The sequence below is a fragment of the Heloderma suspectum genome, chromosome 1 (genome assembly GCF_057233095.1).
Source record: "Heloderma suspectum isolate Gila_16-S chromosome 1, 16-S_ref, whole genome shotgun sequence".
NCBI lineage: Eukaryota > Metazoa > Chordata > Lepidosauria > Squamata > Helodermatidae > Heloderma > Heloderma suspectum.
In genome coordinates, this window is record NC_139458.1 from 189354464 (window position 1) to 189370980 (window position 16517).

Sequence of the window (16517 nt, forward strand, 5' to 3'; positions counted from 1 at the left end):
CAGTGCAAATGCCAGCAACTTTTTTTTAAAGGAAGAATCAATGTGACTATGGTGAAGGTTTTTATTTTTTTTAAAGTAACGTGCTATACAAAGAAAGTTGTTAAAACATTTCACCTTATATATCACACTACTCACACTATTGGCCTATTGGAGGATGGAGCCTGGGTTATGACGGTGCTAGAAGTTGGTGAAGGTATGGCTTGCTGAATAATGACACTTGAGTCAGAACTTGCAAGCAACACATTAGGAACCTGTAGAGAAGCTGGACGAACAATGGTGGATGTAGGCTGAGCAGTCTGCTGCAGACACACTTCCTGCAAAAAACAGGAAAGCTTGTTTTTATATTGAGAAAACACTTAAGTTATTTAATTCTATCAGAAACTTTTAAAGCCATGGAGATTTTCTTAGTTGCAACTTAGGGCCACTGCTTACGTCAGCACCACCACATAGTTATTCTCTGTCTAGGTCTACGGATGATGGAATTATTCCATGTGGATGTGGTTGCCAACATGTGAGAGCTTGTCAAATGTCATCCCCCACCTCAACCCCATTGCACTGGTTTTTCCATGTCAGTCACTGCCATTACATGAATGTGCAATGCTGCACAGACTATCCATGTGGATCTGTTTGTCCGCTCTCCTCTGAGATACATAGCAGGTGAGACTGCATGATCTTTGTTCAGAGGCAAGATGGGGAAGAAGAAAGAGATTCTGCAATACTGTACTTTAATAATCATTCAGAATGATAATATTGCCCTTCAGATGACCAGAAATGGGCACTTCTGGAATCTGTAAGAGTCAGTCTCTCATGTTCAGGGTGTTGATGACTAACACAGATGTGTGTGGGCAGGTAGGCTTGCAAATAACGTTTATGGTCTAATAGCTTCCTTGAATTTGTTGGCAAAATCCATACACGAGGTACACTTTTAAACTGTGAAGAGTTACTGACCTTTTCGTCACTGGTAGTGGACTCTGGATGAGGTAAGGGGCTATCCTGGTGGGTTGTCTCGACAACTGAAGGCTCTTCAATTTTATTTCTAATAATTGGTGTTGCAAGAGGTGATAAGTCTAGAGGCATCTGGAAGATTTGACAGATAAATTTTAAAAGCTGCATATCAACAAGCAGGTATCTCTTTAAACAGCAGGCAATTTACAATCAAGTCAACAGTACCATCATCTCTTTTCAGTCAGTTCTGGCAGTAATAAAATGTGTAATGACAGGAAATTACTTTCTGCCACCCATTTTTCATTAAAAAAGTATTATAATACAAGTTAGATAACTTCATCCCTAGTGAGAGCCATGGATATGTTTGATTACTTATTTATTTAAAACATTTATATACCACTCCATATCTAAACAGATTCCAGAACAGTGAATAATAAGAGATAAAATAGTACAAGGATAAAAAGGACGAAATACCATATTAAAATTATTTCTAAAAAACAAGCAGAATGCCAATAAAAATGATGGCAGATTAGTTAAGGAAGGCTTCCTGGAATAGGGCTGTTTTGAGGAGGCGCTGGAAGCAACACAGTGTTCGTGCCTGCCTGACCTTGAGGCAAGGAGTTACATTAAATTAGCTGCCAGTTAGGATACTTTTAATACTTTTATATCCTTTTTCAAGCAAAATAACATTAAATGGCAATATTTTGGTCTCCTTTAGAGTTACTCCTACTCCAGCTGTGAGATTACATGTCAGAATAGGGTTTTTTTTAATAGAAAAGTTACTCGTCCTACTAGGACCCTTCAAAGAATATTTCGTCCAAGTACAGTTTCCATGATATTTTTCCACACTAATGCTTTTTCTACTGGTGCAAGATTCCTAACGTCAAAGAGAGTTCAGACAGTACCATACAAAGGAATTTCGTTTTAACCCTCTATGTTAACATACTTTCTTGATATCATCTTCAGAAGCTTTTTTGAATTCATTTTCGAAAGGACTTGCTAATTCATTGAATAAACCCACTTCTTCACAATTCTTCAGGAATCGAGTTGGCGTTGGAGTCTGATCTATGATAAAAGAGAAATATATGATTTGCACTCCTGCTTAAGTACAGATTTGTTTTTATATGTATTTGCAAATCAATGCCAATATTATTAATGTCTCAAGCACTTAAAATCTGCACCTGATCCTAACAGGAGTGTAGTACCAGCAACATTAAAGGGTTTGCTCTAAATGACTCTATTTTTAAAGTTCAGAATGCTACCTTTAAGCAAAATAATTCCTTTTATCATCACTATTACCAATATCAACACCACAATTAGAAAGTCTTTAAGGGCAGAAGAGCAGAAGGACCTGTTAGATTTGTAAAAACAGACCTTACAAACTGGACAAGATATTATAGCTTTGAAATGAGGGATATTTCAAGTAAATGTTGTTGTTGTTTTTTGTTGTTGCTAATAGTTGCTCCTCTGGGCTACAGAGGAAGGAGCGTGACACTGCACTGGAACCTCCAAATAAAAATGTAATAAGATGGCATGCAACTATAGGAAGAGCTTCCTCTTCTGCCCACCCCCGCTGCAGAGGATCAACATTACACACAATTCTACTATATCAATGCTTAATGACATAAAATATATTTGAATTAGACATAGAATCATAGAACAGTAGGGTTGGAAGGGGCCTATAAGACCATCGAGTCCAACCCCCTGCTCAGTGCAGGAATCCAGGTCAAAGCATCCCTGACAAGCGGCTCTCCAGCCTAGTCTTGAATGCCTCCAGTGTGGGACAGCCCACTATGTCCCTAGGTAATTGTCATATTGCTCTAGCAGTCAGGAAGTTTTTCCTGATGTTCAGCTGGAATTTGGCTTCCTGTAACCTGAGCCCACTGTTCTGTGTCCTGCACTCTGGGATGATCAAGAAGAGATCCTGGCCTTCCTCTCAATTAGGTTGAGAAAAACAGATAACAGTTTGCAAGTACTTTACTACCACTCAGTGTATCTTCCTATCAAGTGTGGACTTTTACAAAATAACAACAACAATGGGTGGGATCCAGAAAATGCAAGTGGAGTTCTGATTGGGCAATGGGACTTTCTTACCTTCTCCTGACTCATTGCAGCCCCCTATTGTTCCAAAATTCAGCTCTTGATGGTCAGTGATCTCTCCCAAACAGTGTGGGATAAGGCATGGGGGGTTTCAGAGGAAAGGGAGAATTGGCAGAATTTGGGTGGACCCATCTTGCAAGGGTGGGTGTGCATTTCAGCTTTGGATGTAACTCATTACTAAACTGGGGACTGTTTTTGTCAATTATTAGTGTTTCAGGAAAAAGTAGCAGAGAATGTGAAGGTCTGATAGGCTAATGCTTAAAAGCATCACACATTATTCCTCTAGAGAGGTCAGATATGGTGCCTTTCAGAACCCCAGCTCTTCATTCTTTATGTAAACAATATAGTTGATGAATTTCAAGACAACTTATTTCCTTCTTTTGGTACTTGGTAAGTAACTTGTAAAAGGACGTTTGAGAGGACAAGATCACCATAAGGGAAGAGACTGTTAAAGATATAAAAATCAGATAGTATATACTTTGACATTGATTTTGAGACCAATTTTTTAAAAAGCTTTAAAATGAATTTATGAACAGAAGCACTTATAGATATTTATCCCATAACCATTTATGGGCACATGACATTCATTTAAATAGGATTGTGCATGTAAGCATTTTCTAGAATCAGTACCTTCCTCTAATTGCCAGGTATGATTTACTAAAACAGCTTTTACAAAGCCCAGTTTAACTGGACAGCTCTTTATTATTTAGAAGTCAAAGCCTGTACAGACAGAGCGATATGAGTCACAAGGCAAAGGACAACACGTTACTTTACAAAAAATAGTTTGCAATATTTTGATATTATTTCTAATGAGCCTACAGAATTAAAGTCATATACAAAAAATACACAAAATATGTGCACATTCTAAAAGAAAGATGGATTAATAAAAATATATACTAACCAGCTACAATGACACTGTCATTACGAGCTGGACCAAATTTCAGTGTCATCTCATGTTTATGTTTATGGACAGCCAAATGATCCTCGTTGGTAAAACGCTGTGGCAAAAAGTTTTAAAATATATATAGTTATAAATTTGAATGTTGACTAAGGTGATAACAACATGGAGAATCATTTTCACAATAGGTTAAAAGCCATTAGCAATAAGTTAATAGCTGATTTTTAAAATATGAAAATGTTGATGGTACAGAGGGGCAATAATACTTTTAGCATCCATTGGCCAAAAAGATTTTTTTAAAATCTTCAAAATGTCTTCAGAGCTTAAGTAGCATCATCATAAATACCAAGAGGCTCATATCAATTTTTAACAATTTCACCCAACCTGGAACCTCTTTTTGATGAGCAGCTACACAATGGTTTCAGGATTGTAATAAATCTAACAAATCACAAATATGACAGCCTCACAATGGAATTTCTCAGTTTATAAAGTGATTAATTTTAACTGCTAAACATTAATAAAGAGAAAAGAAATGGGAAAACTATAGTTTCTCTTGTGCCGAACTCCTTTCTTTTTAGTACATGGGAGAGCTTAAAAATCACTTTGTGGTTTCTTTAGGTGCAACTTCAGAAAAACAACTTAGTTCAAATTCAAGTGCACACGGACATGCTTGTGCATACCCCTCTTGATGGTGGCCATGACTCTTGGCACTGCAGTACCATACTGGCATTTTATTTCTCAGAATATAAAACTGGAATGGCTCAAAACAATTGAAATGTTAAAATCTCCTAGACCATATTAGACTGAAACAAGAGCATAAATTACAACACTTTAAAGTAACTGATAATTATAACTCAAACAATATTTTCTCTGACATACCTGTATTTTTTTAATCTGTTGCTCTCACACCGGTCAGTACTTTGGTATGTATAATAATTAACAAAGGTGGAAGGAGGCAGCAATATCTACTGTCCCCAGTTCTAAAATACTGAATATATCAGTAAAATGTTCCTGAGCTGTAAAATTACAGTATATTGGCCAAGGTCCCATCTGTATAATGAGCCATGAATGTTGTTGAAGCTCCTTCTTACCAGTCCTACAATCCTGTCTGTCTAGCTAATGTTATGAAAAGGGACAATGCGTCTGATGCCATAACTGGCCTGTATCATTCTGGAGAGTGAGCTAGCTTTTAACCATAGGTTTGCAAAACCATTTCTGTCATGAAAGGCCTTAATGTAGATCCCAGATGCAACAGTCCTATTGGCTATCATTGATTCAGCTGCTCTGATATTACATAGGATCTTGCAACTCTTGGATCAGACAGTTGGGCCAGTAGATGGGGAAGCCTTTGATTCTGAATGCTGAGGTCCACTGACAACTTTGGTTTGATTAAAAGAGTGCTCTTCTATATTTATGCAATAAGGTTCCAAATGATGGTGTATGGTCGTAGATCATTTGAGCAGTCTTTTAGACACCTGGCAAAACAGAGAGGCTTGTGCTTACGAGATTGGATTCTTGAAATCCATTCTTTAAAATTGCTTCTCATAGTTGGTATTTCTAATACTTTTAGTCCAGTAATTAGTACAGCCAAAATGTAAGTCTATACTTTGCAGTTACCTCTCTCTCTGACATTTATATCTAACTAAATTCCCATTATAGATATAGAAACAAGTAGAAACCAAATTACAGAAATGCAACCGCCCACAGCCATAAGAACCATGCTGATGTTGTTCTGTTCTTAAGAGAGGTTTCCCATGAAGAAAAAAGTTGTTGGATCAGTCTGAAAGTTTAAGAAGTTTCTTTTCTAACTTAGAGAAATTACATTTACTACTGAAGGCGATTATACAAAAAATAACTTTTTACAGTGGTCATTCCATTATAAAAACACACAAACAACCTGCAACATGAGCTCCTGTTAGAGGAAATATGCTGTAAAATCCTTATACATATGGGATAGGAATACAGGAACCATGAAATTGGAATTTTATACAAATGGAGACACCAGTCCAAGACTGATGATACGGTACAATGTTTATTAAAGAAAGCTCAGGGCATCACTTTGCAACCACTATATCATTTATCATAATTGGAATAAATGGGTACTGCACTATTCTTCAGAAACAAGGGAAACAATACTTTAACATGAGTTAACATATTGCACATTTTAATCCATTAATATATATTTTTCAATGAAGTACCACATCCAAAATCTATTATTTTAGTCCATTCTATCCTGGTAATTCTAAAAAGATATTAACAAAAGTCATCTGTGAGTTGCTTTTCCTGATCCATCCAGCCTTCTGAATGTAGATTCCCCCTTGAATCTGGAACTATCACAAAAATAGGTGCCAATATATTTAGTTCCAGGCTACACACAATTTCCATTGCTGGATTGGGGCTGTGTTTGCTGTTCAGTGAAGCAACACTAAGACCCATTACTTATTTGGAGGCTGGGGGACTGAACCTTATGCTCCTCACCCCACCTGACAACAGGAAACTCTTGACAGTTGAGTGTGTGCAGCATGCCTGGCATGAATAGGGCAGTTGCCTCTCACAATAACTTTAAGCAATGAGTGGAAATGTTCTTCGGACGCAAACTAAAATATAAACCACTTCTTCTGATATAACAAATGTTTCTCTGTTGACTGACATGAATAGAACTAACATATATTACCTGTCCACATCCAGGGGCAGTGCATAAAAAGGGTTTGTCATCACTCATATTCTACAGGTCCTTGTATTGCCTACATGGGAACAACAAACATTTTCAATGTCAGAACACAAACCTTGCAAAGATTCTGCACAAACCTCCAAATATATTATTATTTTCCCAGTATACAGCATCACTATATAACCAAGCCTCAAAAGCAACCAAGCCTATTTCAATTAGTATATTAACAGTTTGGAAGGCATACTTCTAAAATCATGTGAGGAAAGCAAAGAACGCCCAAATATTGGGGGCATTTCTGTCTGTCAGCAGTGAAACTAAGTCTCACATATGCCTATACATGCCAAATTGAAATTTCTACAAAATATAGAAGTTGTTTTATTAATAAAACAGAATATAAATGTACTGCAGTATATATACCTGGCAGATTTCACATGTAAGCCAAAATTCATATGGTGAACGACTTATTATAGCCTCCTTTTCATGACAGTGGTTCTGCAAATTAAGGGGGGAAAGTCAATTATTAAATTATTACTTTCCTATCCTACCTGAGAGGCTTGGAATGGATTATAATATATCCTTATATGAATTATCTTCAGAACAACACTGTGAGATAAATTAGACTGATAAATAGATAAAATACACTTTTTTCCATGTAAGTGGTCCTGACAATCCCAGGGTTAGTGGACATGAATATAATGTGTGAAGTAGGTGGATGTGGATATGGAAAACAGAAAATCCCTTGATCATGACAGAATTCCCTTTAGCAACTGTGATTACAGACCTGTTGCTAGCTACATACAGGAGAGTGCACACATTACATTCGTCCATGCATACACCTGGAGACAGTCAAACCTGCTCACTGGGGAAAAATATTCTCTTCACCTATCCTCAGAGATAGTGACCTGGTTTGCACATAACGACAACCCAGAATACAGGTTGTGTATGGGTTGTTGTTGAATTGTGGGCTGTTGATGCATCGTGGATTGTCATTAGGTGCAAATCCTGCACTATGGTTTAACTATGGGTTGTTAACCACAAACAACCCAGAGTTTACAACCCAACAACAAACCATGAGTTCCCCTCCTGTTTTGTTCATGGTTAACAACCCATAGTTAAACCATAGTGCAGGGTTCACATGTAACGACAACCTGCGATTCAAAATTACCCACGATTCAACGACAACTTGTGGGTTGTAATTACATGCAAACCAGGCCAGTGACTGCCTCAGCAAGCTTCTTCTTGAAACAAATTTGAACTAGTGTCTCTCTTGCCCTACCCACCCCAACATTACCCAGAGTACCACTATCTTCAAAAGAAATAAAGTAATTATCTAGTTTTGCCCTTGTAGATGAGTTATTCAATGCCTTTACTTATCTGGATCCAACACATGATGAATATAACATCTATGAAACAAACAGCTCTAAATGGAGCAGGCAGTATCATCACCTTTTCTGCCCTCTTTAGTAAAGCATTTTGATGCTGTCTAATGTATACATATATCATGCATTACAGTAAACCACATATGTGCAGCCTGAGGTGGTCTTCCATTCAGTACGCACAGGAGCTCAAGCTGCTATAAGTACCACATTTCCTTCTGTCACTCAGGTGAGCAGTAAGCTCTGTGGAGTGTAATGATGATAGGAAGGATGGTGCACAAGGATGACTCTCAGCATGTGCCTCCCTCCCCATCATAATTATGCTACACCTAACCTGCCAAAGTTTTTAAATGGAGAGGCGAGTACACAAAGAGTCATTGCTGCTTACCTTCCTACTCAATGAAACGTTATACTTCCCATGCACAACCCCCCCCCCCCCCCGGATTGGTGCTGGAAAAAACTATTCCTAATGCCAATCAGCTGGGCAGCGGGGAAAGGCATGATGAGATCTCAGCACACAGGGAAGGTTTAAATCTCCCTGCACACTAAAATGGAGCGCGGGGGGGGGGGGAGTGAGCAAGTGTGTGTGTCTCCAACCACCCACCCATCACACATATGGCCCTTGGAGGCCAAACAGTTGCCCACTCCTGCAGTAATCCAACTGGGACGTTACCCAAGCATGGATCACTATAGTCACCAGGATTGAAATGGGTCCAGATAAACCATTCCTTCCAAGAGCACCTAGAATTGAACAGCCACCACCTTCCTTGGAACTGTATTCTTCTGGAGGCATGCAAGAGAAGCTGCAGTCAGGTCAGCATAAAAAAGAAGCTCAAGTGGAGTGAAGGTCCTTTTTTTGCCTTGGAAAGAGAGGGAGCTCTCAGAAAGAGATCATCCAGGTAGGGGTATAGATGCATGCCTTGAAGACAGAGAAAGGCTATCAGTGATATCCTCAGTTTTTACAAGACACTCAGGCCTCAGGCCAGGCTGAATGGGAGAGCATGATATTGGAAATGCCTGTTGTGGTGGGAGAACTGAAGGAATCTCCTGTGGGCCAGGGCAATAGGGACATGAAGGTAGACCTCTATGAGGTCTATTGAGGCTAAGTATTCAACTTGATGTATAGCCAGGAGGGTCTCCATTCTGAATTTGTTGACATATTTCAGATCTAGAATGGATTGCCATGACTCATCTTCCTTCAGGATAACAAACAAAATAAACACCTGAGAACATTTCTAGGGGTAGACTGGCTCTATTACCGTGATGTCCAGATGGTGCTGAATAGCTTGGGATATAACGGCTTTCTTTGTGACAGGATTCAAGGCAGGGGAGGGGAAAAATCTGTCTCTGGGGGTGTGGGAAAATTTGATAACCTTCCCAGATTGAGCTGAGCACCCATTTGTGCTTGGATGAGATGTTCCACATGGGAACTCCTGCAGCTTCCCGCCCACCTGGGTTGTTTCCCATCAGAACTTCTGGTGGGTGGACTTGGATGCCTGTGAGGTGTTGGGATGGTTGGTTCCCTGATGGCTGTTTGGGGAGAAGCGGGACTGAGACCAGGAGGGTTGAAAGGACCTGAAGTCTCTGGACCTGCCAGGACCTCTGGAGAGACAAAAAGGATAGGACCTGGAGGGCTGATTTCTCATCCCTTTTTTGGGATGAAGGTATTGCCTTCTTGTTTCCACTTATCCTTTGAGTGCCTCTTTGCCAAACAAGCAAGCTCCTGTGAAGGGGACAGAGGCCAGATTAGCCCTGGAATAGGTGTTAGCATTCCAGTGTTTCAGCCACATATAACTCCAGGGGCCCCGCTATGGTTCTGGCTGAGTAGACTAGAGCATCCTGGGTGGTGTCCACCATGAAGGCCAATATCTTATATAATTTAAGGGGCCCTCTATGCAGGGCTTTGCTGTCCAAATCAGATTAAGCAAGTCCTCCACCCAGAGCATGGATGCATGGGCGAAGAGGGAGGAGGTAGAGGATGCCCTGATGACTTGCAAGGCGGCTTCATTAATGCTTTTAAGGACGAAGTCAGAGCGTTACTCACTGGATCCTTGATTGGGGTACACCTTTTTTGGGAGCAATGGCTCCCAATAAAAGAGCTGTCACTGGGGTATCTTATAAATTTTTCCACTGCTTGGTTTGGAAGGGAATACAATTTTTGCACTATGTTAATGCCCTTTCTGGCATTACCATTCTCAATTCGAATTCAGGGTAAGCCATTTAACATCACAGTAATCCAAATATATGCCTCAACCACAGATGCTAAAGAAGCAGAAGTAGATCAGTTCTATGAAGATCTGCAGCACCTACTGGATAGTACGCCAAAAAAAATATGTTATTTTCATTATAGGAGACTGGAATGCTAAGGTGGGTAGTCAAACGACACCTGGAATTACAAGCAAGCATGGTCTGGGAGAACAAAATGAAGCGGGACATAGGCTGATAGAATTTTGCCAAGACAACTCACTGTGCATAACAAACACTCTCTTCCAACAACCTAAGAGACGACTTTATACATGGACTTCACCAGACGGTCAACACCGAAATCAGATTGACTACATCCTTTGTAGCCAAAGGTGGCGGACATCTATGCAGTCGGTAAAAACAAGACCTGGAGCTGATTGTACTTCAGATCACGAACTTCTTATTGCACAATTTAGAATGAGACTAAAGAGAATAGGGAAGACCCACAGATCAGTTAGATATGAGCTCACTAATATTCCTCATGAATATGCAGTGGAGGTGAAGAACAGATTTAAGGGACTAGATTTAGTAGATAGGGTCCCGGAAGAACTATGCACAGGAGTTCGCAACATTGTTCAGGATGCGGCAACAAAAAAGTCCCAAAGAATAAGAAAACCAAGAAGGCAAGATGGCTCTCTGCTGAGACACTGGAAGCAGCCCAAGAAAGAAGGAAAGCAAAAGGCAACAGTGATAGGGGGAGATATGCCCAATTAAATGCAAAATTCCAGAGGTTAGCCAGAAGAGATAAGGAATTATTTTTAAACAAGCAATGTGCGGAAGTGGAAGAAGATAATAGAATAGGAAGGACAAGAGACCTCTTCCAGAAAATCAGAAACATCGGAGGTCAATTCCAGGCAAAAATGGGTATGATCAAAAACAAAGATGGCAAGGACCTAACAGAAGCAGAAGAGATCAAGAAAAGGTGGCAAGAATATACGGAAGATCTGTATAGGAAGGATAATAATATCGGGGATAGATTTGACGGTGTAGTCAGTGAGCTAGAGCCAGACATCCTGAAGAGTGAGGTTGAATGGGCCTTAAGAAGCATTGCTAATAACAAGGCAGCAGGAGATGACAGTATCCCAGCTGAACTGTTTAAAATCTTGCAAGATGATGAAGTCAAGGTGATGCATGCCATATGCCAGCAAATTTGGAAAACACAAGAATGGCCAACGGATTGGAAAAATCCACAATATCCCCATACCTAAAAAGGGAAGCACCAAAGAACGTTCAAACTATCGAACAGTGGCACTTATTTCACATGCCAGTAAGGTAATGCTCAAGATCTTGCAAGGTAGACTCCAGCAATTCATGGAATGAGAATTGCCAGATGTACAAGCTGGGTTTAGAAAAGGCAGAGGAACTAGAGACCAAATTGCCAATATCTGCTGGATAATGGAGAAAGCCAGGGAGTTTCAGAAAAACATCTATTTCTGTTTTATTGACTCTTCTAAAGCCTTTGACTGTGTGGATCATAACAAATTGTGGCAAGTTCTTGGTGGTATGGGGATACCAAGTCATCTTGTCTGCCTCCTGAGGAATCTGTATAACGACCAAGTAGCAACGGTAAGAACAGACAATGGAACGGACTGGTTTAAGATTGGGAAAGGAGTACGGCAGGGCTGTATACTCTCACCCTACCTATTCAACCTGTACGCAGAACACATAATGCAACATGCTGGGCTTGATGAAGCCAAGGCTGGAGTTAAAATTGCTGCAAGAAACATTAACAATCTCAGATATGCAGATGATACCACTTTGATGGCTGAAAGCGAGGAGGAGCTGAGGAACCTCATGACGAAGGTGAAAGAAGAAAGTGTCAGGGTGGACACTGAGCCCATAGAATCCCAGAGTAGTTCTGATTCTGAGGAAGAGCAGTCGCTCCTGGGAGAGGAGCACGCTCCTCTTTCCCAGGACCAACAGCTGACGGAGATTCCTCCCACCAGCATTCCTAGTTTAGTTAGCAGTCCAGGGAGTGACCAAGCAAAGATAGCAGACTTGGTGGATGCGCGACGCAGACTCAGAGAGCGGCGCCAGATGGAGGGCGCGGAAAGGAGGCAAAGTGCCAGGTTGGCGAGCAAACAACGGCTGCGCCCAGAGGCTCCAAGGGAAAAGGGGAGGGACTCTCCCTAGTCCTTAAGTTCAGGGGTCTGCCTGTAATTCCCTTTCAAATGGGGACCAACTGTTCCAACTTAGGGCATAGGTACTGTGCTGCTCAGATCTTGTTGCAATTGTTATAGTTGTTAAGTTGTAAAAGAAGAATAAAGCTTTGAAAGGAATTCCTTTGTCTGTGTCTGGACTTGGCTACTGGTTTAGACAGAGAGAGAGAGACCTCCAAGGAGCTCTTGACAGAAAGTGCAAAAGCTGGCTTGCAGTTAAACCTCAAAGAAAACCAAGATTATGGCAACCAGCTTGATGGATAACTGGCAAATAGAGGGAGAAAATGTGGAGGCAGTGACAGACTTTGTCTTTCTAGGCACAAAGATTACTGCAGGCGCTAACTGCAGCCAGGAAATCAGAAGACGTTTACTTCTTGGGAGGACAGCAATGACAAATCTTGATAAAATAGTGAAGAGCAGAAACATCACACTGACAACAAAGGTCCGCATAGTCAAAGCAATGGTATTCCCTGTGGTAAACTATGGCTGCGAGAGCTGGACCATAAGGAAGGCTAAGCGAAGGAAGACAGATGCTTTCGAACTGTGGTGCTGGAGGAAAATTCTAAGAGTGCCTTGGACTGCAAGAAGATCAAACCAGTCCATACTCCAGGAAATAAAGCCAGACTGCTCACTTGAGGGAAGGATATTAAAGGCAAAACTGAAGTACTTTGGCCACATCATGAGAAGACAGGATACCCTGGAGAAGATGCTGATGCTAGGGAAAGTGGAAGGCAAAAGAAAGAGGGGCCGACCAAGGGCAAGATGGATGGATGATATTCTGGAGGTGACAGACTTGACCTTGGGGGAGCTGGGGGTGGCAACGGCCGACAGGAAGCTCTGACGTGGGCTGGTCCATGAAGTCACGAAGAGTCGGAAGTGACTAAGCGAATAAACAACAACAATGCCCTTTCTATTTTGGAGCAGAGTATCCCATTCAGAGTTCACTAGTTTCTTGAAAAGCAAAGGCAAAGGAACCTCCCTCTTAATTGCCTTGGTTTCTGGAAAGACTGATGCTCCTCTGGAGGCAGCTACTGAGGAACGAGTAGGTTCTTCCTGCAAAGGGGAGTTGAGGCCTAGGGTGGCCAGCATAGAGAGTAGAGGGAATAAATAATCTAAGTTAAAGACATGTTCCTTAGGAGGTTGCTCAGTTTGAGCCAAGTCTGATAATTTTCTCCATTTAATGGGCTGTCCTTTTTCAGCCCTCTTTGATTTAGATGTAGCTCGGGGTGGAGAGGAAGAAGGTGAGGACTGAAAGGACAGTGGTGCCTTGTAGGCCCCTTCCAACCTTACTATTCTATGATTCTCTCTTCATTGGAATACCTGCTCTGGACTTCCTTGGGAAATGCCTATCAAGAATTTATTCGGTAAGTTCACTCACTACCATGGTTCTAATTTTTGGATAAATTGATCCACACTGAAGGGAGGAGGGGGTGTTGACCTGAAGAAAGGATTAGGCCTTGTGATCTGCAGCTACTGAAAACCTGGGTAGGCCTGAAAGGCAGAAGATGGCGCCACCTGGAATTGGCAAGAAGATTCCAGCTGGACAAAATGGCAGCTGCTGTCTTTGGCATTGCTCTGATCTCCCCCCGCCAACTCCAAACCTCATGGGTCAGCTGTGGTATCCTCCGCTGGGGCCGATTTGGTGTCGGAGGCCTCAGAAATAATACTTCCTGGTTGATAGGCTGTTTAGCAGTGTGTTGGGGGTCAGTTTCGGATATGGCCTCTTCGGAACGTGGGGAAATAGCCACCTCCTCATGCTGTTAGTGCTGGTTTCTACCATGCTCAGATATGGTGTCGTGATTGTGAGGCCCAGGAGACTCTGAAGCTTGGTGGTTGGGAGTGTAGGATGCCAGGGAGCTCCATGAGGAGGTGTGCTGGAGTGCACGTGGAGCCTTGATGACCCCAATGTGTGTAGTCTTCTATCCAGGCTTCTTTAATGGTGTTGTTCCCTTCCCTACCGGAGCCATCAGAATGGAGATTGGAAGGTAAGGACAGAAAATTTTTATTTTTTTACAAATAGAAAGGTAGAAGGAAGGCTGGGATCCAGAAATAGTAAGAAAAAGAATTAAGGAGAGGTCAGAAAAAAAGTGTTTTAAGAGGAAAAGTGAAGAGGAAGTTCGTCAGATGACTGCCCTGGGTGAGGTAGGGAAGGAATATGGGCAAAGCCAGAGGAAGCAGCACTTGGAAAATCACAATCATATGTTCCCTACCTTCCTGAGCAGTGCCAAGGAAACAACCCAGTCTTTTGGACTCCTCCTCATGCCATATAGAGAACAACAACCACCCTCCCCACAAGCATGGCAGCAATATGGAGGAAGAAAAGTAGAAAGGTCAGAAAAGATGATAGAAGGGAAAACACTGTACAATTAACAGAATGCTATCTGTTAATTCAGATGACATCCTCCATGAGATATGGGGTGAGGATAAAAAGGGTCAGCATTACATTTTGGATTTTCAGGTGGGCAGCTAAACGTAAAAGATAATGAGTTTTTCAGGGTCATTCCCACAGGCCAAAACAAAATTTAAATGCAGACTTCCTAAAATGTTTTTCATACACTCAAGGACTAAGAGGTTGAGAAACAATGTAAATGCAATTATAGCCAATCAAGTGCCCTAAATGCTAACTGATAAAGGCATTCCTTTCTGCCAATGCACAATCAGTGACTGCAATCACTTTGTCATTCTCCGAAAATAGCATGAATTTTTTAAAAGTGTTTTACACTTCAGTAAAAGTGAATGAAGTTTTACTGCCCAATCTGTACTAGTAGTACAGTTTCAAATACAAATCCCAGAGCTAGTAAAAGTGAACGATTAATCCCCTCAAGGCAGCAGTGGCTACTATCCCTGTCTCAAGAAGTAGCACAACAGCCACCTTTTGGGGCAGACTCTCCTTTCCTCTGTAACTGAGTCTTTCCAGAGTAGAGGCTGGTGATAACTTTGCATTCTGTGGCTGTTTATTGGCTGAGGAGCAAATAACACGAACGGTCTCTTTGCAACTGGTTTTTTAAAAAATGAATAAATAAAGCAGTTTTGTTGCATGAAGGGCAGAGAATTGCATCTCTACCCCAGATGCCAGGCTTCAATTGCAACGGTCAAATAATTGTTAGAATGGCAGCAGATAAAGCCAATCTATGGCAGTGGGCTATAACATCCATCACATTTGTATCCCACCCTTCCTCCAAGGAATTCAGGACAGTATGTATGTTGTTTATCCTCATGTTCTGAGGGGGATTTGACCAAAGAGAAATAAGGAAAAAACTAACATTTTTACACACAAATATCAGTACTAGAACAATAAAATAATGTATAAAACATAACTAAAGGTGCAGATAAAGGACAATTGGTAAATAGAAATTGAACAAACTTCTCCATAATGTACAAGGGTTATAGGTCAGACAAAACATATCACAGCTCCGATACAAACTTCAATCTCAAATTGCAAGGGCAATCTGTTGAATTTAATGTTGTTGTTTGCCAAATACGTTTCGACTAGATAAGTCTTCTTCAATCACAGATTTACAAAACTTCAAATGTCTGCTGTTCCCATTATTTGCAAAAGTTCCATTAACTTTGATTCAAATAAAGCTCACCATATACTTAGACCGGATGCTGTGAAATACTTCTCTACTCAGGCCAGAAGGGTCTGAATGAAAATTTTCAATTCAAATGTTGAAGCAGCAAGCATTTATAAAAAATAAATTGAACTAGATTAATTTCTGGGCTTTCCCCTTATATTCAAAATCTTAAAATAACCTTCAACATTTGAATTTAGAACTTTCATTCATACACTATGGGTCTGAGCAGAGGAGTATTTCACAGTATCCACTCTAACTACATGGCAAACTTAAGCAAAATTAATGGGACTTCTGCAAATAATGGGGAAATATGAGTAAGATGTAAAATCAGTATTATTTCTTTACTGTACGCCCCAGAAGCATATATCCTGACTAATTTGGATACTGGATTTTTTGGATCCATGCTGAAGCTGAAGTTTTGTAAATCTGTCACTGAAGACTATCCAGTCAAAACGTGTACGGCAAGCAACAACGTTAAATTTAAGATTGCCCTTGTAATTTGAGACTGAAATTTGTAACAGAGCTGTGATGTTTTCTGTCTTTATAATC

The 16517-nt window shown here is 40.8% G+C and overlaps 1 protein-coding gene across 14 annotated transcripts in view; it reads right to left on the bottom strand.

Annotated features, from left to right (window-relative positions):
* ATF2 (activating transcription factor 2) overlaps positions 1-16517 on the bottom strand; it is a 60936-nt gene that overhangs the window by 37755 nt on the left and 6664 nt on the right. For 6 of the 14 annotated variants that reach the window (XR_014784785.1, XR_014784782.1, XM_084813437.1 and 3 more), the window contains 6 exons: positions 7032-7106; positions 6618-6687; positions 3947-4043; positions 1892-2010; positions 949-1077; positions 136-314 (listed from right to left, as the gene is read on the bottom strand). Coding sequence is in view for 11 of the 14 variants with exons in the window: in XM_084813437.1 (XP_084669563.1) it covers positions 136-314; positions 949-1077; positions 1892-2010; positions 3947-4043; positions 6618-6665 (572 nt within the window). In the remaining 3 variants the exon portion in view is untranslated. Of the gene's footprint in view, positions 1-135; positions 315-948; positions 1078-1891; positions 2011-3946; positions 4044-6617; positions 6688-7031; positions 7107-8752; positions 8910-16517 lie in introns of all 14 variants that reach the window. The other 8 variants (XR_014784788.1, XM_084813479.1, XM_084813428.1 and 5 more) reach the window with 4 other exon arrangements.